Source organism: Gekko japonicus, unplaced genomic scaffold, assembly GCF_001447785.1.
Source record: "Gekko japonicus isolate JY-2015 unplaced genomic scaffold, Gekko_japonicus_V1.1 scaffold1433, whole genome shotgun sequence".
Taxonomy (NCBI): Eukaryota; Metazoa; Chordata; class Lepidosauria; order Squamata; family Gekkonidae; genus Gekko; species Gekko japonicus.
The window spans coordinates 371,735-393,341 of NW_015168090.1; the positions used below are offsets into that span (position 1 = coordinate 371,735).

Genomic DNA, 21,607 nt, shown 5'->3' on the forward strand with positions numbered 1-21,607 from the left:
TGGTCTACACATGCAAAGAATGACATGACAGACTACTGAGGTGGTAGAATGGGCTGTATCACTTCAGACTGTAGGCAGGGTGAGTCACATTTTAATGTTCTCCTATACATATTTTTTAAAAACTAGCAGATTAGAGAAAAGTTCTAGCCTGATTCTTTGCATTTTGTATTAGTTTTCTGTTCTCTTCCATGTGAATATTTGCTGTAACCTATACAGTCCTAAAAACATGTTAATTGATGAGGTACACTTGAATGTGTGGACTCTTTCTCTGAAAAGTTTTATATTTGAAATGAAATGAAATTACATCAAGATATTCTTTAGTGTGCCTGATGCTTCATGGCTATTTCACAAATGCTAATCATGAATGACTTCATCTGACCTTTGAACATGCATTTACGAACTTTCCTTCAAATACTAATTTGGGTTCTAAAACTTGACCAAGAAGACAAGCACATCAGTATTAAGCTGAAAGATATTTAAGCACACCAGGAACCCAACTCACAGACTTTCATCAAAAGCTGCTAAATTAGTACCATACCTTGGCCAGCCCAAAGGCCATAAGACAATATTTAAACACTGTGATATGTTTTTAAAAGCATTCAGATTTGGTATTTGCAGTATGAGAGTCCAGTGATTTGGTGTGAACAGGCTTATTTTATAATTCACTAAGAGTTGCATCAGGTCTTAGCAAGACATTGATCCTGCTGATACTGTAACAAACATTTCCTTGGTTATCACTTTTGTATCAGTTGCTCGGAAACTGTAACACAGTTGGGTTCTAGACACTGCCTTCTATGAAACTAAATAGTCTTTGATAACAGTTTTAACCACACAAAGTCTAAAATAAACTAAGTTTTATTCAAGCTAAAATATACCAGAATGAAGAAATTAATGTTGCCAAGCTGAACAATAGTAAAGATCATCGAACTATTTATCAGAAACGACAAACCTCAAAATGAGAAATCAGCTTACTAAAAAAAAACACTAGCTAAAACAAAAGAAAAATTGTAAGAGCAGTACTCTTCATATAAACACTCCAAGGACCTCTGTGAGTGCTTTCCTGACAACCGCAAGCCATCTTTTTCAAAAGTCAGTCAGCCATGAAACTTATGTCTATTTACATCAGATATAGCTGATCCAATATGTAATATTCGTGCTCCTCATGAGCTGAAGGTTAAGCCAATGAGAACACATTTGCAAGCTGAAGTAAACATCAGTATTATTACACCACAACATTGTGACTGGCTGGATAGGTATCTTATATTTAAAAAGTGAAACCCTTGGCCTCAAAGGCAGTTGATTATTCAGTTTCGTTCCTTGTGGCTTCCTTCCAGAAGGTTCATTTAACTTTAGTAGGTCTGGCCTGCACAGAACAAACAGCGAACTATGCTAAACACATTGGGCATGTAGTCTTAAATACATTTTACTTGGAGAATAGATCCACTGAATTCAGTGGATTATTTCCAAATAGAAAAATATAGGATGGAGCTAGGGTTACCAGCCTCCAGGTGGGACCTGAGGATCCCTTGGAATTACAGCTCATCTCCAGACTACAGAGACCAGTTCCCCAGGAGAAAATGGACGGTTTGGAGGGTGGACTCTATGGCATTGTACCCCTGTCCTCCCTTGGCTCCACCCCCAAATCTCCAGAAATTTCCCAACCTGGAGCTGGCAACCCTACAGGCCACCACTCCCTGCTAATGGCCAGGTGGGACCTGGAAACCCTAAATGGAGCTATTAATGTGTACTGAGTGTTGCACACCTATTTGTAAAGTGGAAGTACTTCATCTTGTGGCCACATTCTGTCCTCCCAATCCAGTCATTTTCTTCAGACATGGGAGCTCTAATTACCACACGGTACTCAGACAGATTTAATGGCTTCGTCATTAAACAGAGGGTGCATATCTGTATGTACAATATTTTCAATAAGCAGAACAGTACATGCATGCAGGAGCCCCAGAAGTCACTCAAGGCTCTGGATCAATGAATATTTCTGGGCTGCTAAGAATTTTCTATCCCAGCCTCCATACCAGAAAGTGAAAATACGGCTTTCAATTTTAAATTAAATCCTACAGTTCATGTTTATTCCACTATTTTTTTTTAAAAAAAATACAGGTTCTCCATTTAAAATCACAAAAACATTTTTAAAAAACATTTCTAAACATATTGCTTTCATTCTAACCATATCTATTATCATTATAAATGTAAACTAGTTCAACATTCTTCAATTTATTTTTAAAAAACTGTAATTTGCCTTAAAATTCAGATGGGAAGGAAACCAAATTTTGGAATTATAATTTTATCTTCCTCCTAATCTTCCTCTTCATTTATTTATCTAAGTACTGGATACCACATTATCACTTCAGGTTTGAATGGGTGAAGCTCCATCATATTGTCACATTATAAATTAACTGAGTACAGAAAAAGATGCCTTGCATTCCGAATCCTTCATTATCTACTCCTCTATGTCCTTTAAAATATATTTACGCTACTGCTGCATAGTCATTCGTTTGTTCATTTTTTTCGCTCTCCTGAGGACTGGTGATGGTTACTCTTGGAGTTGAAGCTTTCTGAGCATCACCCTAAAGAAAAAGCAAACATATTTTATTGTTTTTAAAATTATTTTTATCATTATTATTATTCTTTTATGATAAACTAGTCCTCAATACAGGGCTGGCCCAAGATTTTTGGCACCCTTGGCAGCACATAACTTTGTTGCCTCCTGTGGACTGTGAGAAAGACACTGCTTATCCTCCTGCTCTCCCCCTCCCACTGTTTTGAGGCAAAAGGAAGCCACCCTCCTCACCACCCACTACATGGCAGGGCAGGAAACCACTGTTCCTCCTCCTCCTCCCCAGAAACTGCAATGGAGGGAAGGAGGAAGAGGGCCCACCCCCAACAGAGGAAGGGTTGGAGCAGGCTCCCTGCAGGCTGCCCTCCTGGGCAGACCCCAACACTGCAGGTGGGCAGGGCAGTGACAGGGTGGTTGGCATCCTGCACTTTTGACACTCCAGGCGATTGCCCAGGTGCACCTAGTGGATTGGCTGGCCCTGCCTGAACAGCTTGTGATAGTGCAGGGGAAGGGACTGTGGTTATCTGTGGTGGAGGGATAAGATTGACTACTGACTTGATCAGCATCCTAAATACTTCAGAGTAGCCCCTAGGAGACTGATCTGAGCTACATCAACGTTTTTGGTGGCATAACATTGTGCCAGCATTGGGGGCATATCTGAGGCTGATGGGGGCATTAGGAAGCTTAGCTAACTAAGTCCTGCTCTGCCCATGCCATGCTTCTTGACACCACCCAGTTCTATGCCAGTGTAGTTGTTATACCAGTGTAGCATAGTGCAGCACTGGCATGATGCCAGCAGGGCTTCTCTCCAGCATATATCTAGATATGCCATTGTAGCTTCTGATACACCACTGTATCTCTGAGATATGCTTAGTCTCTATCCTGGAATCCAGTGCTTATGATGGAGCTCGAAACCACTTATTGTTGCCTGTCTAGGATTGCAAAACTGAAAGGTTTGTGTAATATCTTACGGGTTATGAAACATGACTGGTAGATTGGCTGGCCCTGCCTGAACAGCCTGTAATATCACATGATAAGGTGCATAATGTGGCGTCATATCTCTCTGGCCCATGCCATGCACACTTAAAACATGAAGCCTTGCACTCTGGTGGGAGGAACTGCACCTAGCAACCACAGAGATGCAGTGTTGTATAGTGGTTAAAGTACTAGACTAAGATCCTGGAGACGCAGTTTCAACATCCCACTCTTCCATGGAAGCTTGTTGGGTGGCCTTGGGCCAGTTACACAGTCCCAGCCTAACTTACTTCATAGGATTGTTGTGAGGAAAAAATGGAGAAGATGAGAATGGTGCTTTTTAAGTCCCCATTGGGGAGAAAGATGGGATATTAATGAAACAAATAAATAACATAACAATTTAGCGCAAACAGCCAAGAGAGAGAACAAATGTTATTGGGTTTACATGACATTACTTTGTGCCTGACATTACTTTGTTCAGAACTGTTACAGGTACTTCATCTCAGGGTCCAGACACCAAACAGGAGACCATGCTCCCTCTGTGGGTCTGTATGCAAGGGAGAGACCACACCTGGAACTAGGGGTATGTGCTCAGTATATACCAAGCCAAATAAATACCTGAAAAATACTCTATTGGTATTTTCCAGGTATTTCTTCAACTGAATACAGATTAGACAATCTGATTCAGCTACCGAAATAGCCACGCCTGAATACCAATATTATTCAGCTTTTATTCAGGCATGACTAGAAGTCATCTAAGGAGACCATGATCTCTTTAAATGCCTTCTGAGTTCACTCACCAAGTCATGTCACCGCCACAGCCTTACCTGGAGCTACAGCAACCATCACTCCCTGGCCACCACTTATACTCTCTGTATTGTCTCAACAAGAATCCTGACTCCCACAATAACTTCTAGCAATTAGTGTGTACAGTGCTGAAGGCAAAGCCAAGCAGATATGGTCAGCGCAATGCCATACTGGTGTCCCCTCCACCTCTCCAGTAGGTGGAAGATGCAGGAAGAACAAATACAGCCTACGGTGACTCCCAACCACCATGCTCTGATCTGCACTACTGTTGGTCAAGCACCCACGATGCCTATTGCTTTGCAGGTTAACAACCCAATGGAAGGCCCCCAGAGCACTTGAGAATTTTAGTTTCCCAAGGTAACATCTGTCTGTTAGTTGGGCCAGGGTGGCAAATGTCACGTCTAGTTTGGCCCTAAGCTGTCTTTGGCTAGATGCTCTCACTGGGAATTGGCTTGGGCAGGTTACAATGGGAGCACAATTATACTCTTGCAAGGGAGGGAGGATGTCTTGGTTGCACACTCCCCCACATCACTGCTGGAATCTGACAAGCCACTCAGCGTACATAAGGGGGGGATAAATGGGGATAGATGGCACACAAAGGTCATTGAGGTGAATGGAAGTAAACGATAGTTATAAGCCCCACAAATGCAGGAGAGAGATTGTGCATGTGGGCTCCCCAGCCAAAATAAATGGAATGTGGGACACCATTAAGCATGAGCAACCCATCCCTCACAATGATGTTTGATGGGGCAATCAGCTGCACTCAGGAGTCCAGCTGGACTGTTGGGAATCTAACCAAGGGCCGTGGGTATACTATCTCTCTGCCATACTACACCCATCTCCGCTGTCTTACCTGCCCTGCCCCACATCATTGGTGATGACAGCAGGGCTGCTAGAAGATGCTGAGTGGCATTCATGTGTGCCCAGTTAGGGGTAAGTGGTTAGAAAACTGCTTCTGAATGTGGGAGGCATGGGTTCTTGGTCTGGCCTCTGCCTCCTGTTTTGCTGCTGCTTGGCCTGTTGCGGGGCAAAAATAATGAGCTATGCCTTCCTCATTACTGAGAATCAAACTCTTGCTTCCGATTTGCCACATGGATGCCTTTCCCCAGTGAGCTATTAGGGTGACAGGATTGCCTCTGCTGAATGTGCAGTTGTGTATTCCCTTGTTTTTGCCTTCGTTTCTGTTTCTAAGTCCCATCCTGGCTGGCATTCAAAGCCTTGATGGGTCTTGGGTGGTCCATTGTGGCTGACTGTGCTGAGTGAGATGCAGCAGCATGAGACTGCTGTGGTTAGACTGCCCGTGTTGCCTCTCCTGTCTGTCTGCCTGCCAGATTCCCCCCCCCCGATCTAAATATCTTGCAAATTCACCATCAGTCCTGCAGAAGAACAAATGTTTACAGTGTTAATAGCAATCTGGTCACAGCAATGTATATTGAGAAAGTATAACTTCACATGCATGGGAGGAAGTGTTAATATACATGTCCAGCACCACTGATCCAATCCAGCATCAGTTTTAAAGAAAAAATAGAAACTCAAAAGGTTTGATAAATGGATCTCCCGTGTCTCATATAGTTTGGGCCCCATTATTCTTGGTGGGTAGTCTATGTAGACAGTGGCAGGTCAAAAAGTGTGATAAAACAACTAGCCCATTATATGAGGGGTAAGCAATTTTTCCTCCTACACATGAAAAACATGCAGTCTTTAATAAAGAAACAGATAAGAATTAACAAGTCAGCATCTTGAGCCAGTTTGTACAAAAAAGGAGAGCTTCACCCAGGCATAATTTGTTTTCTTCGAACAACAAGGGTGATAGTGTGCTTAGCCTGGCAGGAGACATGAACCGATTACTCTCTGGAAATGAGGTTCTGCAAGGTTATCAAATGGCACACCAAATTGCCTTAACACTCTCACACAGCAGTCAGTGCTGCATGTGAGAGCATCATCCCTGGCGTCATCCAAGAGAAGGAAATATATCTTGCCCACATACAAATGAGATTACAGGAAGTGTAAAAAGGACACTGCTGCTCCGCCCAGGATGGGACTTAGAAACAGAAACTGAGACAGAACAAAGGGAATGTACAACTGCATGTTCAACAAAGGCAGGCTTGAAGCTGAAATTCCGTGGATGGAGTATGCTGGCTACAAACAGACCTACTGCTAGAATGGACAAATGGAATCTTTAGGTTCAGGCTGAAGGCTGTGGACAAAAGAGCCATATCATAAAAGGAAGGGACAAATGGAATCTTTTGGATAATAAGAAAGTATATTACCTGGGTTGGATCATCAGCACTTTCTTTTGTTTCTTCTTCATGGCCATTATGATCCATTTCCTCACCATTTTCTTCATTTGTTCCACCCCGTGCATGACTAGTCTCACCCTCCCCTTCTTCATCAAGCTCTGGCTGTTCATTTTCAGAATGGTCATCCATTTTCTCTTTGTTTTTTTCCATTTCATTGATGGTCTCACCAGTTTCTTCACCTGGATCAGCCTCGCCATTCATTGCTGAATATTCTTCATTGTGCCGAGCTACATTTTCTTCCTCATCCACCGTTTCTGCTGGCCGCTGGGGGGGAAAGCAAACATAACACTGCACCGTGCTCAGCTGTTTTTATTAAAATATTCTAGGTTGAATTATAGTTATTTTGATCAGCTAAATTAATAGTGCATACCTAGGTATTTTTAATTAAAGAAGCTGGAACCCTATGAAGACTAACAGGGAGGAGCAGAATAAATCACTAGGATATTCTTCTCTTCTAAATCGAGTTTTCTCCTCCAGGATACTATCAACTGTCAGAGACTTGAGCATACCATTTTCCCTTTCTCCCTGTTTCTCCCTACCTCTACTTAACAGCATCTAAATTATTTCGTGGACAATGAACATGCTTAGTCTTTATCAGGAAGGGGTATTCTTGTTTCAGTTTACAAATACAGTTGTGCACCCCAAGTATGAATGTGTCTTTTGTGGCAGACAACCTGTGATGTCTGCTATCAAGGGGAAGAAGAATAGCATAGAGGAAAGGAGATAAACCATTTGGAAATTTGCATCCCAGTTATCTCTCTCCCTCCAAGACACTATCACCTCCAGGGGCTTGAGTAGGCCGCCACCCCCATCCCCATATACAAACACTTTAACTGGCACTCAGTTGCTCTCAACATTCAAAGTACAATAAACATGCTACATATTCATCAAGCCATTTGGGGGATATTTTTCAATATTTATAAACAAATATTTCTCTGCAAAGGGAGTCCCCTGATTATACAGAAAGCCCTGCCTTACCTGGTAACAGAGGAAACAAACAGAATCACAGTGGGAGGAAATAAATGAGTTGGAAATGAGTTGGAAAGTGGGAACCCCCGCTTTCGGAGGATCTTGCCCACCGCTGGCCAGCTGGTCAGCAGGGGGAAATCTCACCCCCAACTGACCTTTTCAGGCCTACATCCAGTTTCGGGCCTTATTAAATAGTGGGTTTAACACGGCTGCTGTGGTGTTGAGGAGCTGCAGTGGCTCAAGTGGTTAAGACGCTGAACTGCAGGCTATGGAAGGTCGGTAGTTCAGCAGTTCGAGACCCGAGTGTACCGCATGACGGAGTGAGCTCCCGTCTCTAGTTCCAGCTCCTGCCAACCTAGCAGTTTGAAAGCAAGAAATTGCAAGTAGATAAATAGGTACCACTTTAGTGAGAAGGTAACAGCGTTCCATGCGCCTTGGTGTTTAGTCATGCCGGCCACATGACCACAGAAATGTATTCGGACAGCGCTGGCTCTTCGGCTTTGAAACGGAGATGAGCACTGCAACCCTAGAGTCGGATTTGACAGGCTTTCGAGCAAGGGAACCTTTAACACGGCAGAGGTGAACGCATAGTGATTTCAGCAGCAGCAGTTTATTGCATCTCAACAGGAATGCTTTACATGGGGCAACTGCCCTAACTATATATACCTAAACCACTCCCAGACCCCATGCAATTGGTGAGTTCAAATGGCCTCCAGGCTCCAGATTGGCTGGTTGTCCTCAGGGGCCAATCTGCAGGAAACAGATCAACTGCCAGTGCAACCTGCCTGCCTTTGTTCTGGGGCTTCAAGATCCAGCTAGATGGACTGCCCGGACAAGCCCAGACTTGCCTCTTTCCATGTTTCCTCTAGGTGGTCTGCCAGACTAGTCCAGGCATGCCTCCAGCAGCAGTTAAGCTGGAGTGGAAGATTTCTCATGTCCAGACATCACAGGCCTACTTCTGGTTTCTGGCCTACTTCCGGTTGCAGGTGATGCTCTGCTTTGGGGGCAAAACTCTATGGTTTGAAGCTGAATTTACCATAGAGTTTTGCCCAAAAACCAGAGTGTAATGTATTGGAATGGCTTACATGAATCGCCTCATTCGCCTCCTATGTTAAGCTTGAGCCAGACGAAGGCTCCTCCACACTCAAACGCTACTGGTCGCTCTACAACAAGCGACCAATCTGAGAAGGACTAATTCCCCGAGCGGGAAGAACTCTTATTGGTCCTTATCCGAACAACCCCATTGGTTGTTATCTGTAAATAGGCGTGGCTATATTAGCCCGGGAATGTTTAAAAGGAGCCTAGTTCCCAATGTAAATCTGTTCTGGTTATGAATGCTTTTAAGCGCTTGTTCGTACCTTCAATAAAGCTGTTTCACTTTGCTGAAATCGCTCTCCGGATCTTTGTTAGCGGCGATCTAACATAGAGTATCACCCCCAACTGGAAGTAGGTCCGAAACCAGAAGTAGGCCCAAAAATGCCCAACATCACTTCTGGTCTCCCGTAAGGACATCTGGAGACCCCCGCTGGCCAGGTAAGTCAACCTGGTAACCCTATTCCACACCTATACTTAGTTCTACTCAGGCTGTTGGAATGGCAACATTCTTTGATTAATTTAAAAACCATATTTTTCTGCACACTTGGGCAATCCCCCCCCCATTAGTATGTAGAAGCCCCAAACATATATCTGGGTCACTTAGGGTTGCCAGCCTCCAGGTGGGGCCTGGAGGTCTCCCGCTTTTACAACTGATTCCCAGCTGGCAGAGAGCAGCTCCCCTGGAGAAAATGGCTGCTTTGAAGGGCGGACTCTATGGCACTGTACCATGTGGAGGACCCTCCCCTCCCCAAACCCTGCCCTCTCCCGGATCTACCCCCAAAGTCTCCAGGTATTTTCCAACCCAGACCTGGCAACAATAGGGTCACTTGGTTTTGCTGCTTGATTATTCTGAACCTTCCTTCCTTCATATTTTCCTCAGATCATATGCCTGAGCTGAACCTTTGTGTTCTGTTCTCTATCTGGCATTACATACAGGCATCAGGACCCAAAGCATGGTATAACTGGAGAACTATGTGTCTCCATGGGGGCTTTGGATGTGTCCAAGGACTACTAAAGGCTACTTGCCGAGATAGATAAGACCTCCATCTTTACATTTACATCTTAATTTATAAAATGGATGCCCTACATTTCTGCCCTCATGAAGGCCACCAAGCGAACAGAAACACATTATTAAAACAAGCCTATGAGGTTCCTGCCTCTTCAATCTTCCAAGAACCTTGGATAGGTGGCTATGAAATTGCATCAGCTTGCTTGTTTGCTAGGAAACTGAGCTACGACTAGAAGGGCAGAAGGGTAGTAGGTTGGCAATTAATGGTTTAACAATTAGGCTTAGATCAGCTAACATGCATTAAACTTACTATTATGTTTGCAACCTTTTGTTTCGTGTGTTTTTATAATGCCTAGTGGTTTATCCATGCCTTTTCATATATATTCATGGCCCCGGTCACACGGGAGGCTTTGATCCACGAGAGGGACGGATCGGGGGCGCATCAATAGCAATCACACCGCAACATCTGGGAAGCGGAGTGCACCTGTCCTCGATCTGTCTCTTCCGGCTGAAGGTGCGGGTCAAAAAAACCCCTACAAAACACTACTACTTACCTGAAAATCCGCAGCAGGGGCGGCCGTGTGATCGCCAGCGCGCCCGTCTCCGGTAGCATGCGAGGCCCCCGGCCAAACTGCGCAGGTGCGCACATGCACAGCGGGCTGCCTCGCTCACCAATCTGTGGCTTCCCCCCGGCATCTGATCATGCCGGGGAGCAACTGCGCAGCGGCTCGGGGATCTGTCTGATCCCACCACCACACTTCTCTTTTGATGCGGCTCAAAAAAGCCGCACTTCAGCCATACCTTTTCCCCCAGTGTGACCAGGGCCCATGTCTCATATATCTGATTAAGTTTGCAATATGTTTTTGTAATGTATTATGCAGTAGTGTCGTCCAATAAACCACTTAATTTGTATCAGTAACTCTTTGGAGTCCCACCAGGATGATAAGGAACTCATAGGAACAGAGGCTTATTACTTAAAGGGACAGGATTAACACTTTCAAAGGGAGTGCAACTCCATCCAGAATGGGTGATCTTTTCAGTCCATGGTCAGACCTTCTGTTCACCAGTAGCACTTCCATCTTGTCAGGACTAACCCTCTGTTCACAAGATGCCAAAAACAGGAGATGGTTGTTGCCTTCATCCCTGCTTGTGAACTTCGCAGAAACATGTAGCTGATCTTGTTTTGACCATCTAAAACTAACAGTTTGACTGCCCACCTAGTCTTTTTTTTCCCCCTTCAGGGTTGGATGATAAGAACCATTCCAGCATGGAAACTTATGTAGCCCATGCTCATGCTTTCAGAAACACTTCACATCATCCCTGCAGGTATTACACTGGGCAGGTAAAATTTACACTTGGAAAATTACTCAGGTGTAAAAGCAGAAAACCTATTATTTTAAAATCAGGGTTGCCACATCTGGGTTAGGAAATCCCTGGATATTTTTTGGGTAGAGCCTGGGGAGGGCAGGGTTTGGGGAAGGAAGGGCCCTCAGCGGGTATAATGCCATAGACTCCACCCTCCTAAAGCAGCCATTTTCTCCAGGGGAACTGATCTCTGTACTTGGGAGACCAGTTATAATTCCAAGAGATCTCCAGCCACCACTTGAAGGTTGACAACCCTAGTAACTACAATGTTATCTCTTTCTGCTAGGAGTAGGAGGCATTTACTGAGAATATGGCGTATCATTGCTCATAACAAGCAAAAGAAGGAAGGCAACAAAATCTCAATAGGCACAAACAACAGCTTCAGACCACTTAGCTCTGAAGAAATGAGAAGCTCTTAAATACAGCCATGATTTCCCAGTAAATAATGCTTCATATATCCTGACTGTATTCCAAAACAAAAAAGGAAACATTTTGTTCTCAAAAAACATTTTGTTCTCAAACCAGGTTGCTAAGTGACAATGGACCACCTTCCTGTCATATTGTTTATGAAACCTCGGCACTTAAAAAGGATGAAATGACTACCTCTGCATTGAATTTTTTTCACATAAAAGCATTATAGTTTTTGAGTACAAGGATGTTTATATATATATAACTGCAACACTTTACAGTTTAATGCTGTCCCCTTGCTTACTGTATAATTATTTTGATTGCAGGATGTTTTATTTTCATAAGCAGTAATAACAGAGTACCAAATAAATCAATAAATAAGATTTAAATAGGAATTGAGCTATCACAGTTTACAGTGATGTGATTTATAACTATTTTATGTTACCAGACTATGAAAGGAATCAACCAACCTAGAGCTAGCCTGGATTAAACAACATTTCGGATCACTGCATGGAATCATTGGCCATAAAAGTTGCCAACTCTGGGCCGTGAAATTCTTGGAGATTTGTGGGTGGCGCTGGGGAGGGCAGGGTTTGTGGATGGAAGGGCCCTCAGCGGGGTATAATACTATAGAGTCTACTCTCCAAAGCAGCCATTTTCTCTAGGGGAATTGATCTCCGTCGTCTGGAGATCAGTTATATTTCCGGAAGATCTCCAGGACCTACCTAGAGAGTGGGAACCCTAATCAACCATCAACTTTCTGTTCTGCATCTTTGTACTTATTCTGAAGTGGAAGGGCAGGGACTGGCTTCACTTGACCAGTCAAGACAGCCCACTGATCTCCATGCAACAGCCTCCTTTCTTTTTGTCTAGATACTGTCACAAAATGGCTAGAATACAAGTCTATTGATTAGTTCATTCTGTATCAATTAGTTACTATGGAGGATCTCAAGCAATTCTTTGGAAAGTACTTTATATGCTTGGTCCCCTTTCTAAGTAGAGCCTGTTGAGAGTGAATATTCCTCATCTAATTGCCAATTTAAATTAGGAGCCTTGAATCCTGCTAAACACAGGTTGATAGAAAAGCCATTAACAGGCATTAAACATGAATTCTCTCTATGTGCACAAGGATCCAGAGATAAGAATTACTTACCTAAAATGAATGGATTTAAACCAAGTGGTATTTCTTAGAACTGGAAAAGTAAAAGGTAAAGGTAAAGGTTCCCTTGCTCGAAAGCCAGTCGAATCCGACTCTAGGGTTGCGGTGCTCATCTCCGTTTCAAAGCCGAAGAGCCAGCGCTGTCCGAAGACATTTCCATGGTGATGTGGCCGGCATGACTAAACACCAAGGCGCACGGAACGCTGTTGCCAGGGCTTTTTTTGTAGAAAAAGCCCAGCAGGAACTCATTAGCATAATAGGCCACACCCAACAGCAGAAACTCATTAGCATATTAGAAACTCATTAGCATTAGCATATCCAGCCCTTGGAGGGAAGGCAGTTTAAACTGCCTTCCCTGGCTTGCTTGAGCGCCCTGTAGCTGCAGGGAGCCCGGGCAAGCCAGCCCTTGGACAGGCCAAGGAAAGCACGGGGAAGCATTTCAATGCCTCCCTGATCCTTCCAGGGCCCCCCTTGGCCTGTCCAGCTCGGAGTCGCGGGTGTGTGTGTGTCGCTCTCCAGGCCTTCCCTCTGTAGCCACACACACAGAGGTTTTGGCTGTAGTGGGTGTGGCCAACTCTGAAGCCAGCCGGAACTCCGTTCCTGTGCGTTCCTGCCCAAAAATAGCCCTGGCTGTTACCTTCCCACTGAAGTGATACCTATTTATCTACTTGCAATTTCTTGCTTTCGAACTGCTAGGTTGGCAGGAGCTGGAACTAGAGACGGGAGTTCTGATGCAAACCAGAATTCATGCAAGTCCAAGTAATTTTGCCAGCAGAAGCAGCTGTCTTAGGTTAGGAGTATATTGGCAACTGCTAAGCAGATGCATATACCAGCAAGTTAATTAAAGGTCTGGTTATTTTATTAATTATGATGAGTTATCATCACAGGGAGCTACACACATGAGAAACTTTATTTCACTTCCGATCCCATTGCTACAAAAGGTAAAACCCTTAATCACAAACTAGCATGTTTTGGAGAGTGGCCGGTTGAAATGCTTTCACCAGCCCTCTTACACTGCAAATCTTTCTACCGTACAATGTCAAATGTTTTCAAGATTTTCCCTATGAAACTATGAAAATCTAGACCATCATGACTGACACTGGCGATAGAACACACCTCCGATGTTGAGGCCAGGGGTGGAATAAAGCTGTTTTCCCTCCAGTTCACCCTCTTCTGAAGACCCAGTGCCATGGCAACACCACATGTACACTGGCCTAAAGGCAGGTCAAATGCTTCTCCATCCACAGAAGCAAGCCACGATCAGCCATGCACCCAGCCCCCTCACTTCCCCTCCTAATACAGATGCAAATGGCATGAAAGATCACATGCTTTGCACGCAGAAGGCCCTGGGTTCACCTCCCAGCATCTCTAGTTCACTGGGAGTGTGTGTTTGAGATGCTGGTGAGTCACAGCAAGTCAGAGAAGACAATAGCAAGTGAATGGATTGGGGTTCTGACTCACAGTACTCAGGTGGTATCATATATATTTATACAGAAGTGTTAACCAACCCTCCAAATGGTAAATAACATTCTCTACTCCCACCAGATTAAGGATTTGCATTCCTGCACCATACAGGAAGACCCTCTGGTACAAAACTGGAGCTTCTCAATGAGAGGGTTTTGTTCTTTCTAGCTAGCTAGCTGAAGTATCACACAGAAAAGTCTCTGGTGCACCATCTGTGTTTATTAACGAAGGTAGTATTTCCAGCCAGTACTGGTTGCTGTCTCTGCCTGATAACTGGCCTCCATGAATAGATAGCAATGGTTTGATATATTCACACTGCGAATCAAGTTTCCTGGCACTCGCAGTGGAGACTGATTTACTCTTACCTGAACAGGGAATTAGAAAATGATGTATCTTTCATTAAGTTTGAAGAAAACTTCTCCGGTCTGAGTTGTGCTCCAATGGCAAAACTCAGTCTTCATGCAAAGAGTTGCAAAGCTGCTGCTGCCTCTTATCAGCCCCTAGAGGTGTCTGTTTGGCACCTTTCATATGAAATAAGCTCACTGCAAAAAAAACCCCACTAACATTACACAACCCCTAGTTACCTAATTTAAAGCTGCCAGAATGGCATCTGCCAGAAGGCTTGATATCTTACAAGTACAAGAAAATACAACGATAAACTCATCAACTGATGATTACACAGATGAAGCCAGGACAGGTTATTTAAGAAATAAACAAATCAGCAAGATAGGACAAATGATGATGTCCTTCTGTAATGTCACCATCAAGAAACCATTCCCCTGGGCTATAGTTATCAAATACCAGTTCTCTCTTTCCACCCATGATGTGTGCAATACACGAGTTGCTACATTATACCAGGGGGGAACTTCTGTTGGAGCGTATTCATTTTCCTGGGCTTCTGCAGCCCCCATACTTCAAACTTGTAGACATCCAAAGTGTCCCCTGAAGGAAGTGAAGGTCAGGGTGTGGTTTATTTCCAACATTAGTCCTTTATTCAGAGACTGTACATTACCTGATCAATTGGGACCTCAATCTGAGTGTCTTCATCTTCCTGGACTTCCACAGCCCCACGCATTTCAGACGGTTTTTTCCCAGCCTTGTAAACACCCTCGTCTGAAAATAGAAAAACGCAGAATCCAATTGTGACACTGTGTGGTAGAATGAGTGTACTGCATCCTAGAACAGTTATAAAAATTGTTTTCCACATCTGAATCCTGATCCATTATCTTTTGGACTTATTATACCTTTTGTTAACGGTTTCTTCATTTGCTTTACAAGTACATGAAAAATTTTACTTAGAAAGAGAGTGAAAATTACTCTTCAAATCTGCAGTAGTTCAGTTCTATACTTTAAAGTATACAATCCAAGCACATATACTTATAAAGAAAAATCCATGTTCTTTATACCTTTTGAGGAGGGGTTGTGACCTGCTAAAGGTGTCATTCCTCTTGAAGAATCAGTTCCATAGTCTGGGGGTGCTCTTGGACCCTTCTGCTGGATAAGCAAGTAGTAGTGGTGGCCAGGTGTGCTTTTTACCAGCTTCAGCTGGTTAGCCAGCTGCAAGCTTTCATGGCCAGAAAAGATCTGGCCACTGTGAGACATGCCTTGGTTACATCTAAATTAGATTTCTAGCTAGCTGCAATGAGCTGTATGTGGGACTGCCCTTGGAAAATGTTCAGAAATTTCAGTTGGTGCAGAATGCTACAGCCAGGATGTTGACCGGAGTGCGCTGTGGGGACCATATCACTTCAGTCCTGGCCCATCTACACAGGCTTGCAGTCTGTTCTTGTGCATAATTTGAGGTGATGGTGCTGATCTTTAAAGCCCTATATGTAGGGTTGCCAGTTCCAGGTTGGCGTCAGCTAGCTGCCATTGTCATTCCGGTTCCTGTCTAGTATCCTTCGCCCCCCCTCTCATTCCTTGTTTGCTTGAGTTATATTATGTAGTCCGCGGAACTCGCCAAGGTCGTGCAGCTGGTTGTAGGAGGAAAGCTTCGCTTAGAATGCTTGGGATCCAACAGTTGGGAAATACCTGAAGATTTGGGAGAAGAAGCCTAAGGAAGGTGGGGTTTGGGGAGGGGCTTCCAAAGCAGCCATTTTCTCTGGGGAAACTGACATCATGGACCAGTGAAGCCCAGCAGAGCAAAGGGATGCGGACGACTCCTCTGAGGGAAGAGGCACCCAGCGGACCTGACCCCAACCCACAGCCAGAGGCAGAGGCACTGCAGGAGGAGGCAGTCTCTTAGGGGCCAGACATAGGTCCTCAGCTAGGAACCAGTGCACTGGCCTCTCAGCCCCCCACCCCTGAGCTGGCAACAGAGAGCCAGTTGCCAGTCAGTTACCACCAGGGGTCATTTCGTAGAAAAAGAGCTAGGGGGACTCATTAGCATAACTCATTAGCATATGCCACACCCCCTGACATCACCGGAAGTGTGTCCTCCCCACAGCCGGTGGCGACCTCCAGCAGGCACCAGCAGGGAGCTCCAGGCCCCGCCCTCCCGCACCTCACCCGGGGGGATGGCGTCCCCCCGCGTCCCCCCCAAATGACCCCTGGTTACCACCCCACCCCATCACCAGAGCCTTGGGAACACCATAAGAGGAAGATGAGGAAAGACTGTTATGTCTTTAACTGTATTAAAAGCCATGTTAAGCTTGAGACCACAGTAGGATTGTAAGCTGTCACAATTCTATTGGCTGTTGTATATAAGTACCCAATCAGAATGCAGAACGATGTTCAGGAGGGAACGAATCTGATTGGTTGTTATCCTTGTAATATCATTGGTCCTTAACTGTTCTAGGGCATGGCTACACCAGCCCGGGATAGTTTAAAAGGGAGCTTTTGCTCCACTGTTTGTGTGTATGTTTTCTGATTGTTCCTGTTACTTTAATAAAGCTGATTCACTGTTTTACTTATAAGACGGCGTTGAGTTCCATACTTAACAAAGACATTCAAGACAGAAGGTATAGTGCTAGCCTGGCAGCCCAGCATGGACCCAGCACCTACACTGAGAATGAGTGCTTGCAGGAGCAGGACTGAGGCAGCAAATAGCTACTGGCCTTGTTGCCTCTGTTCTGAATTGTCCTCTTTGTCTCTGACGCTGACCTGTACCTTTGTATTCTTGGATTGCCCTCCAGATTTGTAGCTGTGAGTGTTGTCTACCTCATGCCTGAACCTGGGAACTGTATTTTGACGCCCAGCCCTGGAATTGCTCTACAAGCTCTGATGCCTAAAAACTGCATCTGTGTGCCTGCTTGGAGGACACCGGCCATCAGGATCTCTGTCACCTGGAGATCAGTTGTAATCCTAGGAGATCTCCAGCCACCATCTGGAGGTTGGCAACACTACCTATATGGTCTGGGATTTATTTATTTATTTAGTATTCAGATTTTTATCCCACCCTCCCAGCCGGGACCGGCTCAGGGCAGCTTACATCAAGACAAATAATTACATTAAAAACAAGTTGAGGTTAAAACAATTATAAAATCATAATAAAATGTTAGTAATTGTTGGTATTCATCTCACGGTAGCAGTCAGTATACAAAGTTCTCAGCATACCTGAAGGACCGCTTACTGCCTTCTGAACCTAGCCACTATTGTCATCCTAGAAGCCCTGCTTCAGGTGCCCCCACCTTTTGAGATTAGATCAGTGGAAACCCAAGAGAGGGCTTTCTGGAACTCTCTCCCCAGGGAAACTTGTCTGCCCCCTCCCTTTGCCATTTTCCACCAGTGGGTGAAGACTATTTTATTCCATTTGGGATTCCCTCAATGATCTCTCCTTCTTGTCCAGTGTTTTAATTGTTGTTTTTATGTTTTTGTATGTACTTTACATCTAGTTTTAATTGTTTTGATGATCTTTTTTGTTGGTTTAAATGGTTTTTAAGAAGTGACTTTATTATGTATGTTTTCAGTTTGTTAGACACATTGGTGGCCCTTATGAGAGAAGAAAGGTAGGGCATAAATTTTACAAAATATATTTTTTTAATTAGAAAAAGAGGGTAAAGGTTGAATCCAAATGTTTCCCTTATGTCCCTCTTGTTTTTCAAACCAATCCAAGATATATGGTGTTTGCTGGCAATTCATGCATCTTTTTTGCAGTACATTTAACCATTGTTTCAGAGCCGTTATGTTACACACTTCTGACCTTTAAATTAGAGATGCTTGGATGCGAGGTTTTGTATATGCATAGAAAGTATGCAATCAACTGAACAATATTACATACTGACACACAATGTGACTCAGCACAAGAGATCCCCTGGGACCCATCTGAGAGGGCTACATACCACCAATAAGGCTGTTCACATTTTCCCACTCAATGATTAGTCAGTACAAAGCTGCCATGTTCATTACTGCCATATTTTATACCAACCCCCCCCACACACACACACTTATACATGCTGGAGTTATTTCAACATAGACCCTGACAATTCTTGAGCCATCAAGAAAAGTCCATACACTTTATCACTAATTACAACTGTTATGGTCACAGTGCTGTGATAGGTTTGAGCTTTATTTAATTTGTACATTCCATCCCTCAGCCCACAAGCTTACAACATAACAAATACAAAATATAAATAAAAAACCCAGTTAACATAGTGACTATCAATAGCATCAAAAGACTGATAACAGAAAATATCAAGCATTTTATCAAAGTCACAATTTAGAAGCTGCACTAAAAGAGAGAATAAAAATAATAGTAAAACAAGTCAAATATAGTAAAGCTAGTACAAACAAATCACCATTGACCGCAAAACACCACAGCACTGAGAAAACGAAAAGAAGAAATAAAGTTAATTATTAAATAGTAAAATGAAATGAAAACGTAATCAGCAAAATGCCTGAGCAACAAGTACATCTTCTCCTGGTGTTGAAAACACAATCAGCCCAGCACTAGAAACACTTCTGAGGGAAGGCCGTCCATCATCTGCATCTGGCATGCCAGAATAGAAAAAGCCCCGCTTCGCTATCAGGCCCACCTAGCAGGATCTGCAATATTTTCAGATGACTGACAAGAATTTGTAAGCAGTCCTTCGGTTTCCTGATTCCAACCCACTCAGGGATTTGAAGGTCAAAAACAGCACGTTGAATTGGAAACAGATCAACTGCCAGTGCAACCATCTTAAGATGGTAGAGATCGACATTCTGTAAAAAACCCAAAAACTCTAGTCTACAATCAGGCTGCCAGGCTTTGCACCTATTTTCAATTTCTGAGCCATCTTCAAAGGCAGCTCTGTATTAACTACATTGCAGCACTCTAACCAAGATAATGATCAGCATATGGAGAACTGTGGTCAAATCTTGCTGCTCGAGGAAGAGCTGTAAATGGTGAACCAATAATTTCTGCAGTAGTGAAATCCCCCGCATTGATGTTTTTAAAACTGCATGTTCCACAGTAGATTTTTCCTCACCAGGCACAAACCTGAAGTTTTCTCCTTACCCCGCATTTTCGGAATACCCAGTTCTAGCATTTTCAGAATCCCCAGTTTTAACAAGTTTCGAAAACGCAGGTTAAGAAGGAGAAAACTTCAGTTTTGTGCCCGGTGAGGAAAAATCTACTGCAGAAAATTTCACAGTTTTAAATTTCACAGTTTTAAAAACATCAGTGTGAAGGATCCCACTGCTGCAGAAATGGTCAAAGCCTGATGTAGATGCAGATCTCTATCTACATTTAAAGACTGAGACCAATTAAAACTCCCAGGCTATGAACCTACTCCTTTCGAAGGAGTGCAGTCCCATCCAGAGGAGGTTGGCTCATCACCCTTTGATAGGAGCAACAGCACTTCTATTCAACTACAAAATTACATGACAACTACTGATACCATTTAACATCTACTTTGCACAAGTGACCTAGGCACTGTACATTACATTGACATAGCATTGTTCCTGCCAGAGGGCTTATGTATTTACTTATTTACTTCATTTATAGACTGCCTTTATCTCCAATGGAGACCCAAGGCAGCTTGCACAGCCCTTCTCTCCTCCATTTTATCCAGCAACCATCCCTGTCAGGCAGGTGAGGCTGAAAGTGTGCGGCTGGCCGCCAAGGCCATTCCACAAGCTTCCATGCCAGAGTGTGGATTTTAACCTGGGTCCCCCAGATCCTAATCTGACACTCTAACTACTACACCACACTGGCTTTCTCTACCAGATGTATGATTTAAATCATACAGAAGAGGCAGGATGGAGTATTATCTGAATTAATAATATTTGGGGGGGAGATTAGGCAACACTAGAACTTAAGGAGAGACTATGATGATTTTGCTGAAATTGTCAGCTTCAAGGAAAAGGAAACAGTTTGACTGAGGTGTGCAAAAAACCCCAGTATTTTTTGGTTTGGGCTTATCAGACCTGAAAAAAGTTCAGTATTTCCAAAAAATCCTGGATCTGAATACCAATATAGTATTTGAATCTGGGATTTTTCAGAAATCCTGAATTTTTTCGGGTCCAATAGACCCAAGAAGAAAAATACCAGTGGAAAAAAAGCCAGCCTGACCCTGGGGCTGGCTTGGCTTCTCCTGCAGCATGATTTAAACCACCCTGCAGGAGAAGCTGGGCCCAGGATCTGTATGCAGCGGGGAGCACACACAAACCTGGTTGGGAGGGTATGATGGCCCCATCCATTCCCTCCCTCAGAGGCAGGAAGCAGAATAAAGGAAGACACAGAAATAACCTGCACATACAAAAATCTGTCCCACTCTCCAAGCTTTCAACCACATTTTAGTATAACCAAGGCCCAATGTAAATGCAATCAGCTTTTACCTTTCATAATTTTGAATGCACCCAGTATCATGCTTAAACAGGATCATTGTGTGTGCCATCTATACTAGTGTGTTATGGTACTTAGAGTGTTGGACAAGGACTTGGGAAGACCTAAGGTCAAATACCTACTTTGCTATAAAAGCTCAACCTCAACCTTAACTACCTTATAGGAGTGTTATGAGACCAAAACACAGAAGAGAAGAAACATGTATGTTCTGCTGCACTCCTTGGAGGAAAGGATGGATAAACACACATGAGCATTAAAAAAAGGTGTGCAATGTTGGCATGCCATTGTAAAATCTGCCCAAGCCAAACATTTTTGGCATGCTCATATTGTAAGCATAGTGGCTAACAGTGCAGGTTATAGCATATATGACTTTAACCCAGTAAATTCTGCACTGTGGGCATCACTTTTACATCAGGCCTCTGAAACAGATCCCAAGATAGAAGTAGGCAGATGAAGGGGATAAGTATGCAGATAAGAGCAGAACAGATTCTCATTTACTGGGATCAACAGTGTTAGGGAGCAAGTTTAGCTCTCATTCCAGCCCAGTGATGCTCTTGAGTGCACCCCTCTGTAACCATGTGTGCTTGTAATTGCATTTGTCTGTACTGTGCTGATGCTATGTCTGTCAGATGTCTGTGTATCTGTGCATTTGGGACTCAGGGATTACTGCTGTGTTTGCTGCTGTGTTTGTATGGCTTGCCTTGCATCTCATGCTTGCCTA

The 21,607-nt window shown here is 43.8% G+C and overlaps 1 protein-coding gene across 1 annotated transcript in view; it reads right to left on the minus strand.

The window, feature by feature from the left end:
* Nucleotides 1–2,483: 2,483 nt before the first annotated feature.
* DCDC2 (doublecortin domain containing 2) overlaps nucleotides 2,484–21,607 on the minus strand; it is an 88,293-nt gene continuing 69,169 nt past the window's right edge. Inside the window, exons 8-10 of the mRNA XM_015414733.1 lie at nucleotides 15,136–15,236; nucleotides 6,625–6,918; nucleotides 2,484–2,582 (exon numbers count right to left, since the gene is read on the minus strand). Of these exons, the coding sequence (XP_015270219.1) occupies nucleotides 2,484–2,582; nucleotides 6,625–6,918; nucleotides 15,136–15,236 (494 nt within the window). The remainder of the gene's footprint in view (nucleotides 2,583–6,624; nucleotides 6,919–15,135; nucleotides 15,237–21,607) is intronic.